Source organism: Hemicordylus capensis, chromosome 10 (assembly GCF_027244095.1).
Source record: "Hemicordylus capensis ecotype Gifberg chromosome 10, rHemCap1.1.pri, whole genome shotgun sequence".
Lineage (NCBI taxonomy): Eukaryota > Metazoa > Chordata > Lepidosauria > Squamata > Cordylidae > Hemicordylus > Hemicordylus capensis.
Window position 1 is genome coordinate 10,453,980 of NC_069666.1, and position 18,317 is coordinate 10,472,296.

Sequence of the window (18,317 nt, forward strand, 5' to 3'; positions counted from 1 at the left end):
CTGTACGCTTTATGGAACGTTCAAGCCAGGCAGAAACAGAAGGAGATTCCTGAAATACCCGATGGAGATTTATTTCTCAATACTGGGGTGGGTTTTTTTTTTACATGGCATATAAACCTCATTCTCCGAGTTCTTTTGGTTTCTGGTATCTCAGGGCTCACAAGCGGGAGCGCAACGCTTCACGGTGGCAAGGGCTGGTGGAAGGAATTCACTCCCTAGAGGGGAGTAAGTGGGGAGCGCACAATCCCCGAGCCCACTCCCCACAATCTAACCACAGTTAAGGGGGCCAAGCACAGATTTTGCATGCAGAAGGACCGGGGCACAACCCCTGACATCTCCAGGCAGGGCCTAGAAAGACCCCTGTCTGAAACCCTACAGAGCGACTGCCTGTCAGTGTAGAGCTGGGCTGCACAACTCGGGCCCACCAGCTGTTTCTGGACTACAACTCCCATCATCCCCAGCCACAGTGGCCAATAGTCAGGGGTGATGAGAGCTGAAGTCCAACATCTATCGGAGGGCTGAAGTGCAAGTTTTATGTAGGCAGTGCTGAGCTAGATGGTCTCTCTGCATAAGGCAGCTTCCTTATAGGGGATGGGGCCATGGTTCGGTGGTAGAGTGTCGGCTTTGCATGCGGAAGGAACACAGAAGGATTATGGAAGAGGTAAAAAAACACTTGCAACCCTCCCGGACCGGACTGAACTGCGGGGGGGAGGGTTTGAGGGGGTGCCGGGCCAACCTGGCCCAGTCAGGTTTGAGTCCTGTCTGAATTCAAACCGAACCGGGCCAGCCAGTTCCGTGCACATCCCAGTAAGAGGATCTGCTGCTTGAAGGACAATTGAGTCAGCTCTGCTCTTCGCCCATCCCTTGTTATTTTCCTTTCGAAGGGGGTCAGAGAAAACGGACCAAGACAATTAAAATGTCTCCCATATCTGGGTCGTAACTTGGAGGTCTTAAAGCTTGGAGATGGGCCATATTTCAGTGGTAGCGCATCTGCTCTGCATGCAGAAGGTCTCAGGCTCAATCCTGGCATCTCCAGGTAGGGCTGGGAGAGACTCCTGCCTGATACCCTGGAGAGCTGCTGCAACTGGAGGAGGAAGCCAGTTGGCGGCCCGTGTTCCTCCTGCTGGCGGCCACCCACCACACCCCCTACGTCTGACGTCAGAAGCAGGGGGCGTGGCTTTACTCCCAAACAAGGTCGCACTGCCCTGTCTGAGAGCATTTACCAGCCAGCGCCACATTCACAAGGCGGCCACGGCTCCTGGCCACACTGTGAACGCAGTGTAAGATATTCCCCTCAGGGGATGGATCCACTCTGGGAAGAGCAGAAGGTTCCAAGTTCCCTCCCTGGCAGCATCTCCAAGACAGGGCTGAGAGAGATTCCTGCCTGCAACCTTGGAGAGGCCGCTGCCAGTCTATGAAGACAATACTGAGCTAGATGGCATGGCAGCTTCCTACACTAAGTTCCTATGTCTTAGAGCTCAGTCTCCTGATGGAGTAGCAAGCTCACCATTAGCGGGAGCATTCACTGTGCTATGGCTTCATCCCCTAAGGGGAATACCTTACAGCGCTCACATGTAGTCACCCAACCAAATGTAAACCAGGGCAGACCCTGCTTAGCAAAGGGGACAATTCATGCTTGCTGCCACAAGAGCAGCTCTTCTCCTCCATGCCCTCTCCCCCATGCCCCCTTCTTAACTGCATGCCCTGGGCGCTTTCCAGCCTAGCTGCTCAACAGCAGCAAAATGCCTTCATTCAGGCAAGTCGCATTTGAAACATAAACAGCAGGGGGAGCAGTCTCGTGGAAACGAACAACCCGAAAAAACAGCAACTCCCTTACGCCGGATCTATGACGTCCTAGCTCTATATCGTAGCGATTAAATTCAAAACAAGGCATTGGAAATGTGGACGGCACCCTGCTGTCCGCACAGGAAATGCATTGTCACAACACAGGACGTGTGGAAGCACACTTCCGAGATACAACGTGACCCCGTTGCAGGGTCTAATCTGGAAAGCACCCTGGTAAACTATCATCCACACTGGCCCATCACTCCTTCTGCATTTCCACTGCAAATACACCACAGCCTCCATTTCAGGTTTACATTGGAAGCTTATGGTTTACTCCTTTCAGAAAACCGAATATATCAGCAGCATATCTCTACGAACTTCACTAGGTGCAAATTTTGGCCTCCTGCACGCTTTCTAAAATGCAAAACAGGGAAGAGCCCAACGTTACAACACAGCGCAAATTTATAGCAATTCCTGTTTTTTTTTAAAAAAAAAAATTAAAGGGAAAAAAGTGCAGCTAGAAGGCTGTAAACCTGCCACTTACAAGCCACAGCTGTGCGCACTCCCAAGCCACCGCCATTACTCACCTCCTCCGCACGTCACGGTGCAAGGGAAGAACTCCGTCTGTCTCCACTGGTGACTGATGGGTTGATAGAAAAAGAACTGCACCACGCTGTCTTTGGGGGCAGTGTACCTGGTCTGAAGAGAGTTCCATTACAACACATTTGTACACCGCGCGCCAGCACTCTGCCGCCTGCTACAACATAATTCATGCACAAAAATACGGCTCAGAAAGCTGCATGACAAAGGAAGGGGCGGGGGGGGGATAAAACCCCTCAGCCAGAACATCTGGGAGGACCACACTTTAAAAACAGAAGTTTGGAGTTATCAGTGACGCGTTACCTGTCCTCCTGCCACTTATGTCGACATCTCTGCCCCATTCACACGCTACCAGTGGTGGAGGCACTCCTTTTCAGGCGGAGCTCAGCCTACCCCACAACCCCACACGCAGAGACATTGCGTAGGATAAAATAGAAAGTTGTCTCGTACCAGGTTCTTTCTTTCTTTCATTTATTTGATTTCTATACTGGCCTTCCATAATTGGCTCAGGGCAGTTTGCATTTGGAAGGGAGACTACATGTGTGAGTACTGTAAGATATTCACCTTATGGGATGGGGCCGCTCTGGGAAGAGCATCTGCCTGCTTGCGTGTAGAAGGTCCCAAGTTCTCTCCCTGGCAGCATCTCCAAGAGAGGGCTGAGAGAGACGCCTGCCTGCAACCTTGGAGAAGCTGCTGCCAGTCTGTGAAGACAAGCCTGAACAAGATGGACCAATGGTGTGACTCGGTATATGGCAGCTTCCTATGTACTATACATATGAATAGGAGACCTCATGTGAGCACTGCAAGATATTCTCCTTAGGGGATGGAGTCACTCTAGGAAGAGCAGAAGGTCCCAAGTTCCCTCCCTGGTGGCATCTCCAAGACAGGGCTGAGAGAGATTCCTGCCTGCAACCTTGGAGAAGCCGCTGCCAGTCTGTGTAAATACTGAGCTAGATGGGTCTGATTCGCAGCAGCTGCTCCAGGGTTCCAGGCAGGAGTCTTTCCCAGCCCTACCTGGAGATGTCGGGGAATGAACCTGAAACCTTCTGCATGTCAAGTAGATGCTTTTCCACTGAGCTATGGGGTCATGCAGTCACCTAATGGCACAGTGGGGAAATGACCTGACTAGCAAGCCAGAGGTTGCTGGTTCAAATCTCTGCTGGTATGTTTCCCAGACTACGGGAAACACCTATATTGGGAAGCAGCGATATAGGAAGGTGCTGAAAGGCATCGTCTCATACTGTGTGGGGGGAGGCAATGGTAAACCCTTCCTGTATTCTACCAAAGACAACCACAGGGCTCTGTGGGCGCCAGGAGTTGACACCGACTCGATGGCACAACTTTACTTTATGGGGTCATGCAGTAGTGTGCATTAAATGGCACGGCTATGTCCGCACTCAACCAGCCAATCAGATTTGCAGTATTGGCTATTATGGGATTAAAACAAGAACCAGGGAGGACACAGGAGCATTTGAAGCGGCCTCATGCTGAGCCAGACCATTGGTCCATCTATCTCAGGATTGTCTACACTGACTGGCAGCAGCTCTCCAAGGTTTCAGGCAGGAGCCTCTCCCAGCCCTACCTGGGTTGATCAGGGAAAGAACCTGAGTCCTTCTGCATGCAAAGCAGATGCCTTTCCACTGAGCTAGGGGGCCATGCAGTGGTGTGCTCTCCTGTGCTGGGGTTTTTCCAACAGAGCCTGGGAAGCATTTGTCGGGGTGCTGCTGCAGGTTCTGGCACGGAGCAGGGGGTTGGCCTAGAAGACCTCCAGGGTCCCCCACAGCTCTGACATTTCATGATTTTAACTTGTAATGAAGTCCCACTAAAACCAATGATGCCTTGCATGGACTGTTTTAGAACTGGGCTGTGGTGGATCCATCATACCACCTCTGCTCACCTTGCCAAACTAAACTCTCTCTGCCCTTTGAATTGGTCACCCTTTCTCCTCCTCCTCCTCCTCCTCGGTAGTATCTCAGCTACACACTGAAAAATCGTTGCTCCTTCCCACTCCAAAAGTGAAGCAACTGCTATATATACACACGTATGCAATGTGGCTTAGTATCTTGGGGATAACAGGTGGTGGTCCATACATGTAAGTGTATTTGAAGTTTAAAAGCCTGGCAAGCTACCGGCGTTCCTACTAGCTACTGAGTGCACTTCCCCGGATTAGAACGGTAAGATCAAAGGGCATCATCCCATCTGGGCACAGAGCCGAAAGGACCACAGCCTGCTTCTAATTCCTTACCCCTTGTTAAGGGAGAAGGGGCATTGAACTGGCCCTTTGCAATCTATCCAGAAACTTGGTCCCGTCACTTTCAGACTTGTTCTCTTTTGCATACCAGTAAAGAACGGCCTCTCCTGTGGTAGTGAATATGAAGTGTCCCCTTTGCTAAGCAGGGTCCACCCTGGTTTGCATTCAGATGGGTGACTAAGTGTAAGTATGGAAGGTATTTCCCTCAGGGATGCAGCCATAGCTCAGTGGTGGAGCATCGACTTTGCCTGGGCGCTTTCCAGATTAGCTGCTCAGCCGCAGCAAAATGCTTCGGTTCAGGCAAATCACTTCCAAAACATAAACAGCAGGGGGAGCAGTCTCGAGAAAGCGAGCAAAAAGGCACTTTTAAAAAGTGGTGGTTCTCTTATATGTAGCAGGGGGAGCACAACTGGCCTTATCCACCCCCAGCACAGCACCCCTCCAGTGGCTGTTGCTGGTGCCTACCTTAAGTTTCTTTGTAGACTGTGAACCCTTTGGGGGGCAGGGGACCATCTTATTTATGTATTATTTATTTTCCTATGTAAACCGCTTTGAGAACTTTGTTTGAAGAGCAATATATAAATATTTGTTGTTGCAGTAGTAGTAGATATAGAATTAACTATAAGAGACCAGAAGGACTGCAGGCTTTTTATATTTGTAAGATTGTTACACATATGTTTTTGTTTATGAATTAACAGTCCTTATGGGATGGAGAAAAATTACATTCAGCTACACAGCTGGTCGATGACCGTAATAAATGAATCTGATCTGAATCTAACTATAAGAGACCAGAAAGTCTGCAGGCTATTTATATTTGTGAGATTGTTTTTAAAAATATGGTTTTGTTTATGAATTAACTGAGCCCTTAATCTGATGGGATAAAGCTACATTAATACACACACAAAAACACAAAGGCTATGCACATGAACAGCCCTAACCAGGTTAGGGAAGCCCCACCTGGGAAGGTCTCTTTGTGTGCAGTGCCAGGATCGACCCACAAGCCCAGGTTTTTTACCCGGGCTTTTACTTGGGTTAAAGGGCGCGAGGCTGCACCTCGCCGGCTACATTTCCTGGATTGTCTGGGGGGAAGGTGAGTTGGACCATGCCTTCTCCCCTGCCGGCCCGCTCATGTGTGGCATATCCAATTAACTTACCAATTTTACAAGCCAACTTTTATACGTTTTGAATGCTTTAATTATATTTGTATGTCTGCTTTTTGGAAAATAAATGATTTTTTTTAAAAAAGAAATAGACGGAACCTCTGCCAACAATTCACCCCGCCCCCCCGCCAGAAATCCAGACAGGAAGGGAAGTTTTAAAAAGGGGGAGGGGAGGGAAAGGCAAGGGCAGCAAAGGATGCAGTTGCAATGGTGGAGAAGAAATGATTAAGGCGACGTTTTCACCAGAAAGGGTGGCTGTGCTTCTTGGATGGCGGGAGGGGCACGTGCAGGAGATAAAGGCTGCCCAAAAGAACACACACTCAGCAGGTCCTTCCCTGCACCCCCCTCCCCTGAGATGCTGTATTTGATCCCTCGCTCCGGTTTTATTCACAGGGAACTTCAGCTAAGTTGGAAAGCTCTCCAGCAAAACCCAGTGCCAGAGTCAAGGCATGTCTGCTCAGTGATAAATTTCTAAAAATAAGAGGCACAGGGTCCATGCCGGTCTGGAATTCACACCTGGGCACTTTGCATATCCTCCTTCGTTATTTTTTGCTTTGTATATAGAAGGGGCTTAAAAGGGTTCCCAGGTCTGAGCCCTGCTGGGTCCTGCGTCAGATTAGGCCTTATGCCCACCCCATCCACCCCCAGTGCCATCATTTAAATGCGATTAAAAATGCTATCATTTAAATGCTGCTCTGGTGGGTTTGACTGAAGGGCAGGTGCTTTGGCTGTTACTGCATGCCGTTCGGAGGGCAGGTGAAAACCCCTCACCTTGCTCATCTTCACCATCCTATTCACAAGCAGTGAAAAAAGGGGGTTGGGGGAGATGAGATGTGTAATTGGGTGGGTTTGGAACTCATCCTTGGCGGTGCTGTCATGGCCCCAGAATTGGGTCCACCACCACCAACCCCGCTCAACTGGAAGACTGAAACCACTCTTGCAGTAGTGAGCATGGATTGTCTCCTTTGCTGAGCAGGGTTTGCCTTGGTTTGCTTTGGGATGGGGGAACTACATGTCAGTGCTGTCAGATATTCCCTTTTAGGGGACAGGGCTGTAGCTCAGTGGAAGAATGCAGAAGGCCCCAGGTTCAATTCCAGGCATCTCCAGGTAGGGATTGGAAATACTCCTGCCTGAAACCCTGGAGAACCCCTGCCAGCCAGAGCAGAGACTCTGAAACTCTGGAGGGCCACTGCCAGCCAGTGTACAGACAATGCTAAATTAGTTGGGCCAGTAGTTTGACTTCCAACTGCGCCCGTTTCTCGAGATCAATGACCTCAAGACAGTAGTACATTTGTTGGCAGCCTCCAGACTGGACTTCTGTAATGCGCTCTATGTGGGGCTGCCTTTGTACGTAGTCCGGAAACTCCAGTTGGTTCAGAATGTGGCAGCCAGGCTGGTCTCTGGATCATCTCAGAGAGACCACATTACTCCTCTGCTGATGGAGCTTCACTCACTGCCAATAGGTTTCCGGGCAAAATACAAAGTGCTAGTTATAACTTATAAAGCCCTAAACGGCTTAGGCCCTGGGTATTTAAGAGAGCGTCTTCTTCACTATGACCCACACTGCCCACTGAGGTCATCTGAGGAGGTCCATCTCCAGTTACCACCAACTCGTCTGGTGGCTACACAGAGACGGGCCTTCTCAGTCACTGCCCCGAGATTGTGGAATGCGCTCCCTGCTGAGATACGATCCTCTCCATCTCTGGCAATTTTTTAAAAACACCTGAAAACTCTTCTTTTCACCCAAGCTTTCCCAGCTTTTAAAAAAATGTCTGTTTTTAATTTTATGGCTGTTTTTAAATTGTTGCATTGTTTTAACTTTTATATATGTTTTAACTGTTTTTATGTTAACCGCCCAGAGATGAAAGTTTGGGCGGTAAAAAAGTTTAATAAATAAATAAGTAAGTAAATAAATAAATAAACAAACGTTAGAGCCTCCTGATCCTTTGGGATATCAGGTGGCACCAGAAGGTCAATCTGGTGCCAATGTTAACACCCGGATTAGAGGACTTCCATCAATCTAAGACCTGGGAAACATCACAGAGAGAAGCCACCAGGTTCTCTCTCTCCACTGTGCCAGACTACCAGTCTGTGGTCTGCTTGCATCTTGGCTTAACTTCAGGGTGCCTGCCACAGCCCGCCTGCAGGAGGCACTTATCAGCCTCCAGGCTGGGGGACACCCTCCGACCGCAAGTACTAGCATCTTCTCTCATTTTCTTAGTTTGTTTTGTTCTTTAAAACACAGCTATTCCAAGTGTTTTGGCACACCAGACTCAGTCCGCACCAGAGATGCACATCTCACCTTGATAATGAAATCTGCTCCAAGCGGCCCTTGGATTTTTATAGTTTCTCTCTCTGCTCCCTTCTGAAATTCAACTGTCGTGTTGTCAATGACAAATGTTCCAGGGCCACTGAAACTGTGTTCTCCGCTGTCTCCCTGTAACGTCTTTGATTCAATCACTGAAACAGGAAAAGAGAAGAAAAGTCCAACACAGAGTTGACTGGGTTGAATCCTTGTAAGGCAAAGATGAAAGAAATTACCCGCTAGCAATTGGCTTACAGCTGGTCAAAAGCAACAGAGATGCAGTTTTAAAATGAAGGGCAAACAGATGCATGGCATTTCTCAGCAGCAACAGCAGTTGTAAGATGGGTAAAGTAAGTGTAATGTCCAGTTGGTGCCGACTCCTGGCAACCACAGAGCCCTGTGGTTTTTCTTTGGTAAAATACAGGAGGGGTTTACCATTGCCTCCTCCCGTGCAGTGTGAGATGATGCCTTTCAGCACCTTCCTATAGCACTACTGCCCAATATAGGTGCTTCCCATAGTCTGGGAAATATACCAGCAGGGATTCGAACCGGCAACCTCACGCTTGCTAAGTAAGTCATGTCCCTGCTGTGCCACTAGGCTTCTTGAAATACTGTGCAAACTTCCCACTAATGGCTCAGGGCCGACTTGTGAACTATCTTGAGCAGGAACATTCCCCAGCTCTTAAAAGCGAAGAGATAATGCAAGACTTGAATGAGAAACGGCAATTGCTCTCTCTGGATAAAGGATGCTTGTACAGATTTATCCTTGGTTTATTTCCAATGAAAGCAACGGGGTTGGGATCGGGATATAATTGGTCCACTGTGTCTAGACAGAAGCGTACCGAAACCTATCTGTTAAAAAGAGAGGAAATAATTTGTCACATTTCCTTATGAACAACGTGCCTCATTAAAGCAGGGTTTAAAGCATTTGTAATCCTGAGGAGATAAAGAAATCTGACCTTTTACAAATAAGAAAAGCAGCTTTTACAGAGTGGCTTTTGAGTGCTTGGTGTGCCTCAATACTTATCATCTCAGTGGTCTTTTTACACACCCCTGTAAGGTAAGACGGGTATTCTGAACTCCATATTACAGATGGAGGAAGGGCATTGAGGCTGAGCAAACTGCAGTTTGCAGAAAGCTACCTAGTGGAAACATCGACAAGTTGAGATGAGGAGAGCTGCGCTTGCAGTAGCAAGCATGAACTGACCCCTTTGCTAAGCAGCATCCACCCTGGTTTGCATTTGGATGGGTGACTAGAAGTGAGTACTCTCTGCTGTAAGGAATTTCCCCTTAAAGGATGAGGTCGTAGCTCAGTGACAGAGCATCTTCTTTGCATGCCGAAGGTTTCAGGTTCACTCCTTGGCAGCATCTCCAGGGAGTTAATCGCTCATGGCTTCATGCTTTGGGGTAAATGTTGAGCGAAGCCACTTTGAATTACATCCACCACAACAAAATATTTATATTCCGCTTTTTAACAAAAGTGTTCAAAGCGGTTTACATAGAGAAATAATAAATCAAAATAAGATGGATTACACTTGCAGCACTGAGGTAAGCATTCCCTCCCTTCTGCTCTCGGGGGGAGGGGGGGTTGGTGCAGGTTCACATTGCATGCCTCCGTGTTTTCCTTCTAGCCAATGCGGGTGGGGGGAGATTTCTAAAGAGCTATATCTGCCTTCCTAAAGAGGGTTTCCCGCTTATCATGCTAATGATTCTACGTCAGCACCTCTCCCTATTTGTGCTGGGATTTTCAGAAAAAGTCACTTAAAACTAGCATTTTAAAAATCCAGAAAAACATAGAATTTGCAAGACAAAGCCCAATTTGTCTGTGGAGTGGGTCCAAGGATCTCAAATGGACTTTGGGGTAGGTTTGGCTGGTGTGTGAACACCCACACTCTCTTCCAAAGGAGATTTGGGGTAACAGTCCTGTCTGTAAAGCCTCCAGGTAGGGCTGGCAGAAACTCCTCTCTAGGAAGAGCAGAAGGTTCCAAGTTCCCTCCCTGGCAGCATCTCCAAGATAGGGCTGAGAGAGACTCCTGGCTGCAACCTTGGAGAAGCCGCTGCCAGTCTGTGAAGACAATACTGAGCTAGATAGACCAATGGTCTGACTCAGTATATGGCAGCTTCCTATGTTCCTATGTCTTTGTCCTGTCTGCTGGAGTTTAGCCTGCCTGCCTGTAGCCTGCTTCCTGCCTTTCTGCAGCCTGCCAACTGCACAGCCTGCCTGCCTCAGTCCCTGCTTGCCCCTGACCAGACACTGCAGGGAAGGAAGGGAGAGACCTCTTCCCATTTCCTTCCCTGGGGCAAGAGAGGACTGCTGTCCCCATTCTCACTGGCCCAGTCAGGTCAGGTCTAAAGAGAAGGGTTGAGGTGGTTTGGGGGATTGGTGAGGTGGGAAAGAGGAATAAGCCAAGAAGTCTCCACGGGATCAGATTTCAACTGGAACTGCAGAACAATGCTGGGACCTCATAATGCTCTTCTTTGAGGCGGGCATTACGGGCCCCCTAAAAAGCTCACATCTGGGTCTGAGCTTGCCAAACGTTTACAGCATCACTCAGGGGCATAGCTAGGGGAGTGGGCGCCGTGTTCAGCCCTCTCCCCGGAAGCCCCTTGGAGTGAGGGACATAAAATAGAGAAGGGTGGCGCTAGAGGGCCCTCAGGAGCTGGGGTGGGGGGCCCCGGGTTCTTTGGATCCATCCGCTCCATTATAGCTAGGCCCCTGGCATCACTGGTGAGAAGGAGGAGGAAGCAACTGGCTTCGGGTGTGACTTCCTCCTCCACACACCTGCATTCCGTGAGGATGCTCCGTGGGTGAATCTTTACAGCACCTGAACCAAGCCTGTGACTCCACGTGCTCACAATAAATACTGGCAAGCATGCAGTGAGTCACAGCCCATTTCTGGAGCCACTTCAGCGGAGGACGGTGATGGACGAGATCCATGGCTTCTTCCAACGGTCATCTGCTAAGAGCCAGGCGGAGAGAGTCTGTATTTCAGCACGGAAAGTAAAGCCCAGCTACTCACTTTTTCCAAGAAGCAGCCTCTCAAAGGGAGACGGGAGATTTGCTCCAGGGGCTACCTGTAAGCTTGGCTCCTGTATATTTTCACCTGTTCTAAGCCCCTGCCTGTCAGTAGCAGCGTCCCTGTGGGATGGATACAAAGCACTCTGCAGGTGTAATGTTTGCAGAGCTATTTCTTCAAAGAACTCGGTCATATTTTTACAAACTCGCTGGCAGCATCTGGAAATATCTGCAGGCGGCTCTCCGGACTGGTTTGGCAAGTGATGGCCTGAAAAGTCTATTTAATTCCTATTTAAATTCATATTTAATTTAAAGTGCAGGTTTATCCTAAAGACCAGAAGGCTTTGCTTAGCAAAGGGGGCAATTCATGCTTACTAACACAAGGCCAGCTCTCCTCTGTCTGTATTGTCTGTGTAGGAGGCTACCATGTTCCTTGATATCCTGAGACACAAACCAGGAGCCTCAAGTTATTTTTCCCCCTCTAGTCCTTCTGGCACGATGGCATATAGTGGGAGAAGGGCAGGTAGTTCAAGATGGGACTTTTGATTGTTTTCTCTTCTACATTTGTTTTATTCTCATGCTGGTCACTGACCGAAACAAAGAAATTTGATTTGATTTGGCTTTCACCAGAGACCAGAAATCTTCTCGTTCTGGGAAACAGGTGTCCCTGGAGAGCCAATCGAGCACTGTAGTAAAAATGAGTGTGAATAGCTGAGGGACCATTCTGCAAAAACCACGATTTCTGTTCACATCAAAATTCCAGATTGGGTCTGAAAGCATCACTCTGGTTTAAGTATGAAACCGGTGCTTATCCATCATGTCATGTCTTTTGTCGTCAGTGGACTCACGGAATGCTGCTCCCTCCTGTTAGAAAACCTACCTGTTGGAATCCATGAACTTTTCCTCCCCCACAAATGCACCAATAATTCCCAGGTCGGGAATACGAGCCTCCGTTCACACGCACCTCTTCTCGTCCCCTCAAACTGTAAGCCACATGTTTCCCCCTTAATCCCCATAAAGGATAAAAACAGAGTTCACATGTATGGCTAAATATTTAAAAATGCAAGCTGCTGTCACTGGCGAAGTCAAGAATTTAGCATCTTTCAGTTCCTTCCAGCTAGACTCTTGCGAAGTTCACGAACTTGGTTATCTCTAGCATTAGCCACTTATAAAAATATTAGCTTCTGGTTTTGTTGTTTTTACGGCAGGGGGATTATTTTCAGAGGACTCTGGCTTATTTTGGATTCTAAAGCCCTTAAGAAAACAGCTTCTGGAAAGCCTATAATGTATTCTAACACCCCTTCTCTCCACCCCATCCCACATTTCAGCCTCCCCCTCCACTCCAGACCACTTCAAATGCCAAATGAGAAGAAAGTGACAATAATGGAGTTGCCTTATCCAATTGCTTGTGAAAACCGGGAACTTGGGGGTGGGGTGACTAAAAACAAGGATGTCAACGCCACAGAGTTTCCAGCCGCCGCCCAGACAGCTCTTTGCGTGTTTGTAAACAAAAGAGGCACCCTGACCGCTAAGCAATCAAGATGGTACCCAAGAAAGAGAAAGGAATGCAGACTAAGGCGCTCACAGGATGCTATTTTGAAAGTCAGAGGTGCACCGCTCCAGGAGGGATGGTTGCTAGGGAGAGGGTGTCCCTGTCACTAGGCTTGCCAGCTTGTGGTTTGGCAATACAGCCAGGGGAATGGGAGGAGTCTGGCAGGCTGGGGTGGAGCCAAAATGGAATCTAGCAGGTTGGGGTGGAGTCAGGTCAGCCTAGACAGGAGCTTGTCCAAATGGTGACTGGATGCAGCTTTGCTACACTTAGGCTGGAGGAGAGGTCAAACGAGGGAACCATTTAAAGCCGGCCTGCTCAACTTTGGCCCCCTCAGTTGTTTCTAGACTACAATTCCCATAATCCCCAGCCACAGTGGCCAATAGCCAGGGATTGTGGGAGTTGTAGGCTAAGAACTTCAGGAGGGCCAAAGTTGAGCAGCCCTGATTTACAGGTCAGGTTGATGGCAGAAGGTGCTGTTTCTACAGCCAATGACATTATTTGACACCGCCCCCCGATGATTTGCAGTTACTGCACATTCTTTGCGCCCTAAAAGAAAGGAGCCCTTCTGGCTGCAGCAAAGCGGCCAATCTGGGGAAGCTCCAGTAGCGAGATGCACAACAGGAGACTCATTTGTAGGCCTGGTCTACCAAGGGCACAGAAAGAGGGGTGCAACGAAACCCTTGCATGTAAAGCTCTGGCTTCTATGGTCTGCAACTCCCCTCAGTTTGAGTTGAGCAAAAAGTTGCAAGCACAGCCTTGGATGCCCTGCAGAGCAGAAAAAGCTTTGCAGGGATGGGATGGGCCCTGCCCCAAGAGTGCCTGCTGTGCCCCAGGGAAATCTAACGCAAGAGAAGGAGGAGTCCATTTTACTTTGGTAAAATAAACCACCGTTTGATTTTGTAACTGCTGGTCTGTGCTTAGTGTGTCTAATTCCAAAACTCCCCATGGCCTAGCTGTTCAGGTACACTGTGGTAAAGAGCATGTAGCTCTGGGGCTAGTTATCCTACCCACGGCGTTATAAGAGAGTAGGACTAAAGAGATGGGTTTCTGGACTATACCTGTCTAATCCCCATCTGGATAAAGCAAATGACAGGCAGCTAGGAAACAAGCAGCACATCAGCAGGGTCATGAGTAGCAAGGCAGAGAGACAGAAAGGCAACTAGGTATCAAGGCTGTTGCACAGCCAGGTAGCAAGCCAAGTAGCAGGGAGGTGTAGGAGCCAGGTGTCGTGGAAGCAAGGGAGCCAGGTAGCAAGGCAGTTTGGGAGCCAGGTTTCAGGGCAGACAGGTAGAGAGGTGGTTCAGGAACAAGGTAGCTGGTGGCCCAGCAGCAAAGCAGTGCAGGAACAAGATCGCTAGGTAAGCACAGTAAGTGGGACCATTGCACAGTGTTCTCTCTAATTTTTTTCATCTGTGTGCAGAATGAGTTTTGTTCTGGGTGGCAGTATCAAGGCAGTGTGTGTGCACGTGCATTCAGGGTGAGGCCTTCCTGATCCAACTTGAGCGGGATCTAAAATTAACTGAGCAGACATAAAAAAAAATGTGTCCACACATGGACATGCACATGCCTTGGAGGGAACACTGCTGTTGCACCAACAGCTGAGGGCTGAAGCTGAAGAGCTTAGGAACACAGGAAGCTGCCTTATACTAAGCCAGACCATTGGTCCATCCATGTCTGCATGCAGGAAGTCCCAGGTTCACGCCTTGGCAGCATCTCCAAGATAGGGCTGAGAGAGACTCCTGCCTCCAGTCTTGGAGTAAAGCCGCTGCCAGTCTGTGAAGAAAATACTGAGCTAGATGGACCAAGGGTCTGACTCGGGGATATGGCAGCTTCCTACGTTCAAGAGGAGAGTGCCATTTCTGAAGGCTCTGCAATGGAATAAACTCCCGCAAAGCAAAATAAATAAATAAATAAATAGCACAGCAGAGAGGATGATATATTATGCCCCACACGTTCTCTCTGCTGGGCTAGCTTCCTATCTGCAGGGTGTGGGTGTGTGCTATTACACCAAAAGGAGGAGGGGGGGGACCCAAACCCTTGAATGTATTTGAATGGAATGTTTTAATCATGCAGAAAGCTGTTCATACCAAGGTGTGCTGGTCCTTTCACAGTAATTCTTGCACTGCGACTCCCATGCGGTACAGCAATCACGGTTTCCTCCCCTGGGGAAAAAGAAAAGAGCTGCTTCAGAAATTATATCACACTAGAGAATCATCACAACTCACCGGTCACAAAACGTGGCTCAGAAAATAAACCTCCTATTTCTTTAAGCACATGTTATTAAGTATGCTACCCCAGAGAATGGAAGCTTGGACACTTAAAAAACAGAAGATGAACAAACTAGAATCTTTCGAGCTCTGGACATATCGACGTATATCAAGAATATAACGGGTAGACAGAATTACCGAAGAAGTTTTGAGAAGAATGGTGGAAGAGAAAGAGCTAATTAACATCATTAAGAGAAGAAAACTTGAATAACTGGGCCATGTTGTTAGAGGGGGGAAATACTTCTTACTGCAGTTAACCATGCAGCGAAAGATTAAAGGAAGAAGAAGTGTCAGAAGAACATCCTGGCTAAAAAACTTGCGAGAATGCTTTGGATGTACATCCTTAAACCTTTAGAGCAGCGGCATCCAAAGCCAGAATAGCCTTAATGATAGCTAACCTCCAGTAGGAGATAGCACCTGAAGACCACAATGACCCCCCCAGGTCTGCTTTCTGAGGCAGATGGCTATTAAGCCACATAGGGACTTGTAAATCCTTCCAGCTGTTGGAAATGATTTTCTATTGACCAGGGGGCACCAAATAAGCCAGCTCGGGTTGCTCCTCTCTCTCTCTCTCTCTCTCCACGCAAAAGCCACTCTGCCTGCAAGTTGGTCATTCATCATTGCTGCCTGGTTAACCGCTACCGGACTGCAACCCCAATAATTTCCTCAAATGGGAGAGAATGGAGTTTATTTCAGTCCACAAACCATAAAACAACAACATACATCTGGACCAAATATCAAACCTTAGTTAAAAAACTAAAAAGCATGAATCCAATCAAATTATACAGCAAAGTTAATTTTAAAAATGCAATACAATATTGAATTAAACTAAATACAACTTGGACTCACTCGATATCCCTGACCCTGTTCTAATAGCTACCATAATAAATGTTGCTATATTTTCAGTCATTGTGTTAGAAACAGCAGTCATTTATACAAACGGGCTCTAATATCCTTATAAAACAAAGCAGATTAAGGCGGCACCTTTAAAACTGACTAATATTTTGATGCATGCGCTTTCTTGGGTTATAACCCACTTCCTCAGAGGCAGAGTGAAAGCAAAGAGGGCCGGTAGTGACTAACATTCTGTGTACATTACAAGTTTACTGTAAGGTTAGTCACTACCTGCCTGTCTGACCACTTTTGCTTTCACTCTGTCGCTGAGGAAGTGGGTTTTAACCCACAAAAGCTCCTGCATTAAAATATTAGTTGGCTTTAAAGGTGCTGCCTTGTTCTCTCTTTTTTAAACCTATGTGACTGAATCACACGGCATGGCACATTTATTTTTACTTGATCCTTATAAAAGTTACAGTATAGAAAGATACAGGCTAATGTTTCGATAGCACCACTTTTGCACAAGCAAATTATTTCCACACTGCACGGTCCTAGTTGGCAACTACATGACACTCTCTCCCGTATTTGATATAGTGTCTTGGTTCTCTCTGGTTGGATTGGTGAAGCATAGGTGTCCTTCCCGTTGAAGATAGTAGGTAGGCCCAACATACTGGACTAAACATATACTAGGTAGTATATATACCGTGTATAAGAGTCTATTCACACACACAACTTTCATGAAACAAGGATAAATTAAATATATTTAATGAAACACATGATTACTAAAGAAATTGTCTGTGTTCTAGACCCCAAAAAGTGTGGCTGAAGGTCAATTATGCCCATGGTCCTAGTACATGTAGATATATAGTCCTTCCAGATCTTTTCTCTTATTGGTTCTTGTTCAAGTAGTTGCTCCAAATGTTACTCAAAATTCTTCCAGATCTTTTTCCTTGCAAGTTCTTATTCTAATGGTAGCTCCTTGTACAAATGTTGCTCCTTCTGATTGATGCTCCTTGTCCAAATAATACCCAACAGGTGTCCTAGGAAATTTTTACCTGTTTCCTCCTGCTTGAGCAGGACTTCATCAGGAGAAGTGAGATTTATTTCTTCCGAAGTGACACTGCACCTACCAGTGGTTTCTAAATTAGAAATCCTACTGGATACCAAGAAGGAGCAACATTTGTATTAATGAGACCTGAGTTCAAATCCTCATTCAGCCATTAAACTCACTGGGAGACTCTGGGCCACTCATTTCTCCCTCAGCCTAACCTACCTCACAGGGTTGTTGTGAGTATAAACCATGTACACTGCTCTGGGCTCCTTGGAGGAAGAGTGGGATATGAAAGTGATAAATAAATCACACAGGAAAGGAGGGCCTTTGAGTGCAACTCAGGATGTCTAAGCTTTGGGTGTGTAGTGGGCCATTTAACTCTTCCTTCAAGCAAAAATCTTCTCTTTGCAATATGGTAAGCCACCCTAGAACATCTGAGTTGAAAAGCTATTTGCAAACCATGAAGAGGAGCTGGTCGGGCAAGGTCAAAAGCCCTGGTGCAAAAACACAATTTTACTTTTTAAAAAGTGGATAAACGCCTCTCTCTGAATTGCAGCCTTATTCTTCCATTATAAAATAAAATCAATTAAAGTTAAGCCAATAAATCACTCAAGTGCAACATTAAGTGCTTATGTGCAATTTATGTAATTCAGAAGGGCTTAAGCAAGCTTAAATTAGTGGACCATGGCCAAAGTTTCCAGATTCCAGACCCACCACACCCGAGGCTTGGAACCATACAACCACTATGCACCTTAACAAGGTCAGCCTCAGTTCTGCATGTCCTTAAGGTCTGCTACACCCATCTAGAATCATGCATAATTTGGCAGCTTGAAGATCCCAACCTCTTACTCATTTCACGTCATTACTGACCCCAAAGTGGTTTTCAGATATGTAAAACATCCCCCTCCCAAGCAGGAAAACATCAATCAGCACACAATAAAGGAGCCGATTCTTCTGTACTGTTTCAAAGCCTCTTCCCACTGTGTGCATGTATTGAATTTGGGGGATTCTCTTCAAGGGCACTGGGTTCACCCAGCAATATGGAACAAACATCATAGAGTTTTTTCTGCCATGATATTTTTCCATGGAAACTTTTCCGGCTCAAAAATTGCATTATTTCATGAAATTAATTAGTAACGTGAAGAATGGAAACAATACCAGTCAAGCTGCTAAGCTTCAAAGTTGAATTTAACTTTCTCTCCCCCCCAAGGGGTTTTAACTACCCCTAAGAAGCATATATCTCTTACACACACGCACCCCAAACTATTTGTTTATTAACAGAGGGTAGGGGTGGGTAAACAGAAAAGTAAATTAAAACCAAAAAGCAACCATCATTCAAATATGTCAAATAAGAAATATCTCCCAATTCAATCCCCCCCTCCCAGAAAATGGAAAACAACAATATTTGACCCCAATTCAAAAGAAAGGAGAAAATGGCACAGCATGTTCCAGGTATATTGCGGGTTTAAAAACTCCGAACATGGTAAAAAATAATA

General features: G+C 47.1%; 1 protein-coding gene across 4 annotated transcripts in view; it reads right to left on the reverse strand.

Moving 5' to 3' along the window:
* The window catches only part of ADAMTSL3 (ADAMTS like 3), a 229,846-nt gene that overhangs the window by 69,537 nt on the left and 141,992 nt on the right, over positions 1 to 18,317 (reverse strand). For all 4 annotated transcript variants that reach the window (XR_008311388.1, XM_053271888.1, XM_053271889.1 and 1 more), the window contains 3 exons: positions 14,757 to 14,831; positions 8,099 to 8,256; positions 2,373 to 2,484 (listed from right to left, as the gene is read on the reverse strand). Coding sequence is in view for 3 of the 4 variants with exons in the window: in XM_053271888.1 (XP_053127863.1) it covers positions 2,373 to 2,484; positions 8,099 to 8,256; positions 14,757 to 14,831 (345 nt within the window). In the remaining variant the exon portion in view is untranslated. The remainder of the gene's footprint in view (positions 1 to 2,372; positions 2,485 to 8,098; positions 8,257 to 14,756; positions 14,832 to 18,317) is intronic.